The sequence below is a fragment of the Tenrec ecaudatus genome, chromosome 4 (assembly GCF_050624435.1).
Source record: "Tenrec ecaudatus isolate mTenEca1 chromosome 4, mTenEca1.hap1, whole genome shotgun sequence".
Lineage (NCBI taxonomy): Eukaryota > Metazoa > Chordata > Mammalia > Afrosoricida > Tenrecidae > Tenrec > Tenrec ecaudatus.
Window position 1 is genome coordinate 17,995,118 of NC_134533.1, and position 12,644 is coordinate 18,007,761.

At 39.2% G+C, this 12,644-nt stretch overlaps 1 protein-coding gene across 1 annotated transcript; it reads left to right on the top strand.

The window, feature by feature from the left end:
- The first annotated feature begins 6,419 nt into the window (after positions 1-6,419).
- On the top strand, positions 6,420-7,361 carry LOC142445673 (olfactory receptor 5G3-like). Its single transcript, XM_075547614.1, has one exon. The coding sequence runs from the start codon at positions 6,420-6,422 to the stop codon at positions 7,359-7,361; it is 942 nt and encodes a 313-aa protein (XP_075403729.1).
- Positions 7,362-12,644: the final 5,283 nt, after the last annotated feature.

Here is a 12,644-nt window from a genome sequence, read left to right on the forward strand (position 1 = left end):
ATTTCAAAATACTGCATGGTGCTCATGAAAAACTTGTACATGGGTCAAGAGGCAGTGTGCGAGCACAATAAGGCAACACTTCATGGTTGAAAATCAGGAAAGGCGTGCCTCAGGGTTGTATTCTCTTACTGTACTTACTCAAACTCTGTGTTGAGCGAATAATACAAGCAGTGGAACTATATGAAGAATAGTGTGGTATCAGCATTTGAAGACGGCTTATTAACAAAGTTTGATATGAAGATGACAACTTTTCTTGGTGAAAGTGAGGAGAACTTGAAATGCTTTCTCATGAAGATCAAATACTGCAGCCTTCAACATGGATTGCAACTCAATGTAAAGACAAAGATTCTCACACCTGGACCAATAGGTAACATCATGGTAAACGGAAAAAAGATGGTCAAGGATTTCATCTTGTTTGGACCCAGAATCAATGCTCATGGAAGCAGCAGTCAGGAGCTGAAACAACACATTGCACTGGGTAAACCTGCTGCACAAAATCCCTTTAAAGTGTTGAAGATCAAGTCCTCATTTTGAGGACATACAGTGCCCCTGCTCCAAACCAGAGCACTTTCAATTGCCTCATATGGATGTAGAAGTTAGACATTGAATAAGCAAGACAGAGGAAGAAGTAATGTATTTGAACTACGGTGCTGGTGACATTCGTGCTGGTGAATAAGCACCGTGGCTTGCCAAAAGAACAAACAGATCTATTTGGGAAGAAATATAATCAAAAGTCTCTTTGGGAGCATTGATGGTGAGACTTAGTCTCACACACTTTGGAGATTGTGGCAGGACAGCCCAGTCCCTGGGGAAGGACATTCCATCTAGTAAATTAGAAGGCAATGAAAAAGAGGAAGGTCCTGGACAAGGTGAATTGACATAGCGGCTGCAATGATGGATTCAAGCATAAGAATTGTCAGGATGGTACAAGGCCTGGCAGTGTTTCATTCTGTTGTCTACAGGGTTGCTTTGAGTCCTAACTGACTCAATCACACATAACAACATAACAGCATTTTTTCTCTCAAACAAATTAGTAGCAAGGAATTGGTCCTCTATTTTACGTATTATGCCTTCCACTTAATTCTGCTTCTGTAACTTTCTATTGAGGTAACTATTTCTGAAATGTCATAGTTAATCTTTAGGGTTTCTAATTGCTGTACTTTTGTATAGTTTCTTAGTATCTATTCAGATCATCCTTTTATAGATTTTCTGAATTATTTGATTGCTTTGTATGTGTTTTACTTGATGTTATCTCTTTCTTGATCTCTTAGCAAATCATATTTGAATTTCTTATTAGGTCGTTCCATTGCCATTTCTTTCACCAGAAGGTTTTCTGGTTATTTATTTTGGTCACTTGCTGGAGCCATCTGGTCCTGCTTCTTTGCATTATTTGATATTGCCTGTTATCTCTGATGTATTAGGGTATTATTATACATAATTCATTTATTATGTTTGTTGCATTTTTTGTTTTGTTTTGATATATATGATTTGGTGAGACATGCATGCTACTCTGGTCACATTTGAGCTCTTCCTATCTCCAGATGTATGTGGGGAATAGCTGGATATTTGAGTGCAATATTCTGTAGTCTGGTCTTGTGGGTGGCTAAAGATAAAAAGTCTGAATAAGTTTGAGTAAGTACAGTGATAGTGATACAAATGAAGTGATGCATCCATTCTGGGACCTAGAAGTCACTGGAGAAAGCATTCTCATTGGCCACTGAGTTAAATGTTGTGCGTGTGCGCTGCCAGGGACTGAGGAATATGGTAGGTGGGTCAGGTTGAGGGTCCCTGGTTATTGGTCACTGGTTAGGTGGTACAGAAACTCTCCCTGATGGTCTCTGGTGGACAAGCCTATGCCGGGATGGTTGGAGCAGGCACAGGTCTCCAATTGCAGGGGGGATGGTGCAAGGATGAGGCTGGGGTTATGCCACCAAACCATGGGTGCCTGCTAGGAAGGCCTGCTCCTGTGTGCTAGAACATCATGAGAAAAGGGTGCTGATAGTCCTTGGGTCCCCCAAATGGGTGAGTAAATGGAGTAGGAGGTATTGCTGATCAATAGACCCCTGGCATTGGTGGGTAGGCGTAGGATTCATTTGGTTTGTGGGTTCCTGGAACCAACCAGTGTCAGGGTAGAATGGTGAGTGTTGCCATTTTATGGACTTCTGGGCATTGGAACAGATACTAGCATTTCATGGACCCGTGGGATTGGTGACAGGATGGAGAGAAAGGCGACACCACTCCATGATTGAGTGAAGGTGCTACTTGTATGTGGCCCCAAACTATTGGAATGGGACAGTGTTGAGTGCTACTGTTTTTCCCTGTAAGTACACAGACTCTGGGGACTCTGTGCCCAAATAACTCATTTATGTTTTAAAAGATATTTCCTTATTCTCCAGGAAAAAAAAGAATAGGGCACATAGTACACACATGGAAAAAAACAACCCAACAACAACAAAACACCCCCAAACAACTAAATAAACAGGTACAAAATAAACAAAAATCCTTTCTCTAACCATAAATACGCAAAGCCATTCAACTGTGTGGCAAACTATAGACAGCCTTGAGAAGAGTGGAAAATCCAGAATACTTGATTGAGCATATGGGGAACATGTATATGAGTCAAGAGGCAGTTGTGTGAATGGAACAGAGGCTACTACGTGATTTCAAATCAGGTAAGGTGTGCATTAAGGTTGTGTCCTCTCATCACACTTTTAGAATCTGTAGACTGAGCAAATTATCAGAGAAACTGGATTACGTGAAAAATGTGGCATCAGGATTGGAGGAAGGCTTATTAACAACATGCAATATGCCGATGATGACACAGCCTGGCTTGTTAAAAGTGAAGAGGAGGTGAAGCATTTGTTGATGAAGATTAATGATTGGCGTCTTCAGGATGGATTACTATTCCATGTAGAGAAGACCAAAATCCTTACATCATAGTAACATCATGATAAATGGAGACAAGATTGAAGTTCTCTTGCTGGGTTCCCAAATCAATGCTCATGGAAACAGCAAGAGATCAAATGACTCATTGGATCGGGCAAATCTGCTGCATCTAACTTCTTTAATGTATTGAAAAGCAAGGATGTTACTTTGAGGACTAAGGTGTACCCTGACCTAGGCCAGGGTATTTTTATTCATCTCTTATGCATATGAAGGTTGGATATTGAATAACTAAGACCAAACAAGACTTATTTCATTTGAATTATGGTCCTAATGAAGAATATTGAAAGTACTCAGGACTGCCTAATGAACAAGCACATCTATCTTTGAAGAAACACAGCCGGAATTCTCCTCAGGTCTAAGGATGGGGAGACTTCATCTCACTTGTTTTGGACATGTCAGGAGAAACCAGTTCCTGGAGAAGGACATCATGCTTGGTAAGGTAGAGGAGCAATGAGAAAGAAGGGTCTTGGACAAGGTGGATCGACCCAGTGACCACAACAACGGGCTCCAAGATAGGCATTAATGTGAGGATGGTACAGGACTGGGCAGTGTTTCCTTCTGTTGGGCATGGGTGATTAGGGGCTGGAACTGACTCAATGCTACTTAACGATCACAGTCCTTAAAATCTTGACTCAATTTCAGGGCCTCCTTTTCTAATATTTTATATAACCCTTCTTTTGAGGTGCTGTTTTTTTCTTTAGAGAACAAACAGAATGAAGCATAATGATGTTTAAGACCTTGCACAAAGTAAGCTGGCCAATAAGCTGTTAAACTGAGATTTCCAATCAGGCAGTGTGTGGCTCTAGAATCCAGGAAGCATGCCATTTCATCCCCAATGGTGCTGGTTGCTTAAAGTAGCACCCTACAGTGAGAGGAAAGAGGCAGCTCTTTGTAAAAGGTGAGTCCCAAAGGAAAAGAACTTAGTTTTCTCAGAAATGTTCTCATTTTCAGAAAACAAATCATTGGGGAGTAAGACATGGCGCAAATGCCACTGATAGCAGTTTAATTTTGTCCCTCCAGGTGAAGGCCCTTGAGCTTTCAGTTCTTCAGGGATCTGGTTCCAAGTAACTAACATTGTCAAGAAAACGACCCTTACTTCTCCTCAGTCTGTGAACTGATGTGCAGGTCAAGGTGGCTCTTTCTTCTCTCAGATCAAGATGAGAATTTGCTTTTTCCAATCAAGTCCTTGAACAGTCATGCCTTTGGGGAAAAGTTATCACTGAGGATGGTTCATCTTCCATCCTTACTTCTAGAAAATGAGCATTCTCTTTGAAGCAGCTCAAGGCTTACATAATATCTTTCAAAGGGTGTGAGTATACAGAAATTTGTACAACATGCTGCATTTGAAGTATGATAGAGATATATCAGATTGAGTTAGAACTATGGAAACATAACCCCCACATAAATTGTCTCTCAGTTATTGGTCCTGTCTTTGTGATACTAAGCAACTGCTTTATGTGACTTTCTCCAAACTGAGTTTCCTGCAATTTAGAAAACGATATTTATAGAGGGGTGCTGCGCCCCACATGAGGAATTCTAAGCTCACAAACAGATAGGTCTGGAGGTGATAATACGCTTATCCTCCTCATCTATAAAAGGCACGAAATGACGTCTTTATTTATATCAATACAGAGCTGCGGCTGTTAGGTGCTTTCTAGTTAGTTCCAAGTCACAGTGACCCTATGGATCAGAGAACAAAATGCTGCTGGGCCCTGCGCCATTGTCACAACCACTGTTTGTTGGAGCCCATGGTTTCAGTCATTGTGTCAGTCCAAGCCGCTGAGGGTTTCCCTCTTTTTCTTTTTCCCTTACCCACTAATGTAAAAGCATATTGCCTTCTGCTAATATGTCCAAAGCATGGGAGTTAAACTCTTGGCATCTTCACTTTTAAGGGGCTTCCTGGCCATATTTCATACAAGATAGATTTGTTTGTTTCTCTTATGGTCTGTGGTGTATTCAATGGTCGTTGTCAGCACCATAATTTCAGTTAATGTGGCTAGACTAACACAAGACGCAGCCTGTGCTACCCTTGTTTCCACATACCAACTTTTATGTATTTCGATGGGTATAAACAAAGATATTTCTTCAATGGATCATGCTCATAAAAGTAATCTAGGATTGTCTGTTTGACTACTGGAAAAACACTCCATACATCTTTAGGAATATAATCATGATAATGTAATAATACTAATTCAAAGAAATACAGTTAGTATTTATTAACTAATTGAAAATATTTAATGCTCTCTCTATTACTTATTACATAATTCAAGAATTAAATGTTAATTTGATTTTATTTAGAAAGTAGAGGAATTTTGTAAAGCTAATGTTTAAAAATATAAATGACCATACACTGCTAGGTTTTAGTCATTTTAAAGAGTTTGATTGTATATTCTGATTATATGACTAATGAGTCAGATAAATCACTTTTGTAAATGCTTTGCTTGTAAAAAATAATATGCGTTTGATATTTTCCATATATTATTATTAAAATTTCTTTTGCCTGATAGATTTCAGAACAAGAGCTTTAAAAGAATAAAATATATAAAGTAGAGAAATCAGAATAAATTATTTATTACTCTACAGAATTAAATTATTCTTCATAAATTCATTGACATTGTAGGTAGAAAATTAAGAATTTAAGTAGAGTTGCAGCAAGCCAAATTCAATGCAAGTTGGAAGGCAAATTACTGTCATGTATTTAATTTCAGGGACTTTCACTTCCTGTATGCTATAATATTCCTTTGTTGGAATTATGTGGCTAGAAGATACCTCTGCCCTTCCTTTCCCTCTTGTGTTACCAGCCTGTCTTCTTATTTTGGGGGTTTGGTGCATTTGACTTCACATTTTTAGGGAAGATCATTATAAGCCCCGAACAACTTTTGTTTTATTCTTCTAATCTTAGAATGAATAACGTCTTGGTCAATTGTATCCATTATCCTTCTTTGCGTCTTTCTATGGGGAAGGATAGACTGATAAATACACGTGTGAATCATGTCTTAATAATATTAGAATGCTACTCTTAATTCCACAGGATAGGATCTGCGATGTGTACTCTTTCCCAGATAGTTCCTGCTAGGAGCAGAACATCTTATCATGTAATTAATACTGTTACAGATATTTCTAAGAGGACTTTATATCTCAGCATGCAATAAGGGGAAACATTGAGAATGACACCCATTTCAAATACATTTTTAGAACTTGGGGAGATGTAGATCATGTAGCTGGACTTTTATTTATATTAGGAGTGGTGTATGGACTTTAAAAGCCAAGCACGAATTGTCGATTCTAGCACAACTCCCCAGAACTAATATCCTGGAATGTTGTTTTCCAGTTCAACAGGATTTTAATGATGATCTCTTTTAGATCTGTTTTAAACAGCCTATCATTGACTTAAGAATATATGTAACTCTTCATGACTGTTATGTTATAACCAAGTGATCTTTTCTTTTGTTGTAACAGAGTACAACCAACCGATGGAAGATAAGAACCAGACAGCAGTGACTGAATTCTTCCTCCTGGGCCTCACACACCATCTCCATCAGGAAATCATTCTCTTCATATTGGTTCTCTCTGCTTACCTGGTCACACTGTGGGGTAACCTGGGCATGATCACCCTAATATGGACTGACTCCAGACTTCACACCCCGATGTACTTTTTTCTCAGTCACTTGGCCTTTGTAGATATTTGCTCCTCTTCTTCTATTGCCCCCAAAATGCTGTGTGATCTCTTTGCGGAGAAGAAAGGCATCTCTTTTCTGGGGTGCGCCTCACAGATGTGGTTCTTTGGGCTCTTCGTGGCAACGGAATGTTTCCTCCTGGCTTCCATGGCGTACGATAGGTATGTGGCCATCTGCAAGCCTTTGTTATACACACTCATTATGTCCCAGCCGGTCTGTGTGCAGTTGGTGGTAGGGCCTTATGCCTTGGCTCTTATAAGCACCATGACCCATACCACATTGACGTTTTGCTTGCCTTTCTGTGGCCCAAATGTCATCAATCACTTCTTCTGCGACATTTTGCCACTGCTGTCTCTGGCATGCGTAGACACCTGGAACAATAAGTTGGTGCTTTTCATCTTGGCTGGAGCTGTAGGAGTACTTAGTGGCCTGATCATTACAGCCTCCTATGTTTGTATCCTGCTGACCATCTTGCAGATGAGGTCTGCTGATGGGAGGCAGAAAGCCTTCTCCACTTGCTCTTCCCACTTGGCAGCTGTGTCGATCCTATATGGGACGCTTTTCTTTATTTATGTTCGGCCTAACTCAAGTTCCTCCCTGGGCCTCAATAAAGTGGTATCCCTGTTTTACACTGTGGTGATCCCCATGTTGAACCCCCTTGTCTACAGTCTGAGAAACAAGGAGGTGAAAGATGCATTCAGAAGGAAGTTTGAAAGAAAAAACTTGTCTGATAAGTAGACAAAAGAGAATTTTTTGGTGTGTGTTGTTTCATAAATGTGCCACAAATGTAAAGAATGATTGATCTGGAGCGAGCTGTTGGGTACAGTCATTGTTTGGTTGACAAGCTAAGTTGAACATCAATTTATATCACTGATCACATTTGAAAAATATAGAACCCTACACGATGTGTAAGAGAACTAGAAAAGAGTGTATACCAATCTATTAACATTGATGACTTTAATGGAAGTGTCTTCGGAGGTGGACGTGGAGAGGTTTTATTCACACACCTTTGAGTTGTAGTTAGATATTGGCCTGTTAACTGCAAGTTGGTGGTTCAAATCACTCACCTACATTTGGGGTGAAAGATGAGGCTGCCTGCTCCTGTGAAGATTTATAGTCTCGAGGACCCCAAGGCGTCGTTCTACTTTGCCCTGTAGGATGGCTAAGATCCAGAATCAACGGGATTGCCGTGGCTTTTGTGTTCTGTTGGTACGTGGAGCTTGGGCTCTATCCAGATATGCTGTTTCCATCCTATTAGACATTGCTACTGTTTTCACTTATTTATTTTAGGATTTAAGAGAACTAGGTTCTTAGGAGTGAATCTGGATGCATGGCCATGTGGTGTCCCATGTCCAAGAATTCCTTCTTTGCCAGTGCCCAGAAACAGACAAGACTGCTTCTCAAAATACCTCAAACCAGCAGTTCTCAACCTTTGTGTCGCAATCCCATTCACAAGGGTCACCTGACTCATAACAGTAGCAAAATTACAGTTATGAAGTTCCAACAAAAATAATTTCATGGTTGTGGGGTGGTCACCACAACATGAGGAACTATATTAAAGTGTCCTGGCATTAGGAAGGTTGAGAACCACTGCCATAAACTCTCTGATACAAATGGTACAGTGCTGACCCTGCACTACTATTTTCCCATTGAGGTTTGCACTAAGCACCATACTGCTTATATTCCCATTACTACTACCTGACATACCACAACGTCTTTTGGGTCATGTGTCCCAGGTAGCAGGTCTGCTTGCTCCGTAACTAGAACTTATGGAGCCCGTTCTAACTCTGCATCCTTCAGGCGTTATTTGGTATATGTGCTGGAGTAATATTCTTAGCTGTGAAATATGTCCACTCTCAAAGGATGACCTGAGTCTGTTGTATTTTGTTATGTTATAGTTTATCACGTCAATGACATTTAACAGCCAACTTCATAGTCCATTAGTTACAATTGCTGCCCGTATCTCCCACGTGCTAGGTAGGGATAAGTGGATAAGCGGAAGCACACCTTTCACCTGTTCCTTATCCCATTAGCTATAGCTGAGTCTCATAACCGTGACACTCAGAAAGCCAGTTGCTGCGACCACACCATCACTACCCTCAACAGACTTTGTTGCCCTCTCTGGTTAGTGACCTGCTTCCAGAATCCCATCCCAAGGAGAAGATTCCTGAAGACATTCCTAATGCCAGCTGCATTTGTTTGACTTTTCCCCAGAATCAAACTTTGAGAGAAGGATTCAGGTGCAGGTATTTTAGTTGAGCCCTAACGCAAGCCCGAGTAGGGGAATTGGAAAGCGAGGCAGTGAATGGAAAAGCATTCGACCTCTTCTGGTGTGAGTGTCCTAGTTTTCTTTTGGTAGTGGTGTAGTAAGGGTACATCATTCTGAAAATCTGAAAACTATAATTGATTTTGTCTCTCTGGGAGTTACTTTCAGGATGATGCGGAGTAAGCTATTTCTTGGATGGCTATTTTAATGCATTGCCATGGGCAATGCTGTCAGCCACGGGGTCCTGATTCTCCTGGAAATAGCTGGGCTACAGGGTAAAAAACAAAAACCTTCATCTGAGTCACCCCATTAGAGGGGTAAAGGGGTTGGGGAAACGTATCTAAATTGGTCTTTGGTTGAAAGCTATTGCTGCAGAGTGATAAATTCTGGACATTTCAGATGACTAGGAAGGTTGAAAGCTATAATGAAACCATTCCTCTGGCCAAGAAATAGAGTGCTGGCTATTGTAAAGTAACAATAGCTAGGCAAAAATAGCAGTGCATTAACACACTTAGCCTAAGGCCTGACTATAAACCTTTTTTTTTTTTCTCTTTTTCTTCCAGTGGCTGTTTCGTTGATTTTGATTCATGGTGACCCCACGTGTGTCAGAGTAGAGCTGTACTCCAGAGAGTTTTCCAGGGTTGTGTTTTAGAAATGGGTCACCAGCTCCCTGGGAAGGACTGGAATCTCCAAGCTTTAGCTCAGTAGCCGAGCTTATTAACGCTTTGCATCAGCAGGAACTCCCAAGCCTCTTTACTAGCTAGTAACCGAGGGGGAAATTACATCATATGCCACGTGTACCCAATAAATAAGTGATGGTGAGCGCACCTTTGCCAGGTGAATGTACAAATCTGATTCAAATAAACAGTGAGGTTATCAAGATCAAATAAACCAAAAAGCAAAGTGCTGAAGACAAACACACCAAAGGACGCTGTGGTGTCTTTTCCAAGTCATAGTGACTCTCTGGGGCAGAGAAGAACTGGCCCACAGGGGGTCAGCTTGATGGTAATAGGGTCATCCTTATAGAGACTACCATATGTTTTCCCCAGGGAGCACCTATAGTGGCTTTGAACCCTTAACCTTTCGGTCAGTACTGCTCTGCCAAACCCCAAACCAAACCCACTGCCAATTGGGCCACTTGAGATTCACATTGAGCCTACATCAGGTTTCCAGGATTATTAATCCTTCCAGGAGCAGCGTCTCCTCTTTTTCCTACAGCTGGTGGGTTTGATCTGCCGACATTGCGATTCGCAGCCCAGTATGTAATCGACTACACCACCAGGGCTCAAGCAAAAGTGGTTCCTTGGTACTAAATTGGGATGGTGTAAGGTGGGGCATTGAACACCACGATGCCACAGGATCCATCCAACATCAGTCATATTGCGATTCACGTCCTTGGCTAAAAGGAAAAAGTGGGTAGGGAGAATTTTACATTTGTATCTGGGAATCTCATAGTCATACAGAAAAGTTTAAAAATTGGAAGATAAGGTATTTGTGAAAAAAAAAGATGATTTGGATCTAATTCTGGAGCATTTTTGTGAATGAATATGCTATATTTATCCTATTTTTTAAAGGAAAATCAATTGTTATATTGTAAATATTCATTTGAGTATTCATAAATATTCCTTGCAGCATATTACATTAAATAATTTTGTATTTAAAATTATTTTTAAAAGATTGCATTCTAATTGCACCTGGTGCCAAATTTAAACAGTAAATTAAGAAAAATGTATCATGCTACAATTTCCACAGATTTGAATAGGAATGTGTCGTGTGTTTTAGAGAATCCTCTCCTGCATATAAAAAAGTGTGTGTGTGTGTCTATTTAGGCTTTTGAAAATAATACAGATGAGAGCTTGCTGCACAATACCATTCCATCTCTTTCTTTCTTTGTTTAAATAATTTTACTGTTTTATATAAACACATTTCACTAGCTTTTGCTTTAAATAATTTGTTTACTCTTTCTTTTATTTATATGCATTTATTTTTCATTCATTTATATTAATAAAACAAATAATTTGACAAAAATGTAAAAATATGTTTTGTCTAATTTTCTCATTTAACTTTTAAATTCAATTTTTATGTGTAATGCTTTTTTCCCTAAAATATGGCAATACTGCTAATCTTACATATTATAAGAATAAAAATAATACAGAGAACATTTGTATGTTCCTTCCCCCAGGGCACCCATTATTATTATCCCATATATTTTATCCTTTTTTTATTTTATCTCTGTCTTTCTGTCACAACTTACTCAGATACATACATGTTATCACATGTATACAATTTTGTCCTGAACTACTTGACTGTAATTTACCTTAACCATTAACCATGTCCATTTATATTTCTTTGGGTATTTCCAGTGAACAACGATATTTTCTTACACAGCTATGAGACAACAAATTCAGTTCATCTTTTAATATCCACTGATAATATATATTAAAGTTTACATAAAGGGGTAGATTCTGTTTGATAGCTTGGATATTTTGTGACTTTCTTTTATTTCTTCTTTGAGGTTATCTCTATATTGAATTTATAGAAAAACTCCATTTATAGGATTATTGCTTGGAAGGTCCCTATCAGTTGATTCTCAGTTAAAAACGTTAACAGGAATACTTCTATTTCTTTTTATTTCTGTTCCGGAACTTAATCTTTGTAGATTTTATTATTTTTATTGTAAGACCAAATGTGTAATTCTCCTTCTTCTAAAAATTTACCTATATATTTGTTAGCTTTAAATAGTGTCCAACGAGATGAGAAATATACACTACATGACAAACTCTCACTTCTTGGTTAGTTATATTATTGGTGAAATATAATCATTGCTAACAGTATTTAATTTTCATTCTGAAATTCCTATATTATCTGTCTTAATTATCTTTACAAGTATTTCCAATGAAATGAAGCCTGACTGATGAAATGGAGGCTTTGGAGTTCATTTTGGGTGCTTTCCCTTTAGACTATTCCTCATTAAGAAAACAAATGATTTTCGAACTCCAGATTAATTATCAGGAAAAGTTATAATTCACTCCTTTTGTGTGTTTATGAATATTGAAACACGATACAAATAAAATGCATATGTAACATTCTACAGACACAGATTTCCATCGTATTCTAATTGGCTACCTTTCCTCTTTGGAGATATTGCTCCTGTGTTCTGGTGGGATTGTTACTGTGAGCCCATCCACTTGATTCAGCCTCCTGGAGACCCCATAGGACCAGTCAAAGAGCCCAGGAGGATTTCAGAGGATGTAACCTTTGTGAGAACATAACGTCGGGTGTTTTCTTGTGCACAGCACCTGCGGGTTCAAACCAACCATCTTCAGGTTTCAAATCAATAGATTAGGAAGAAAGCAGAAGCGACTTTTGAGGTGTAGTCACGGAAATCCTTATACGTGGCGGTAGAACGTTGTCTGACATCATCGTGCTGGAAGATGAATCCCAAGGGTTGGAAGGCACTCAAAAATAGGACTGGAAAACAGTTGCCTCCACAAAGTAGAGTTTACTGAGTGATGTGGATGGGACTAACACTTTTGGGAAATTCATTTGCAAATGAGAAAAAACAGCTGTATACATCCCTAATAATTGAAACATGGCATATACACAGTATGAATCTAGGGAAATTGGCGGAGGTTAAAATGCAATGGAATGCATAAAGATTGAAATTCTAGATTAAACTGAAATGAACTGATACAGGGAATTTCGTACAGGATCACTATATGGTTTACTATGACAGGAGGTTATGCATCGGACTG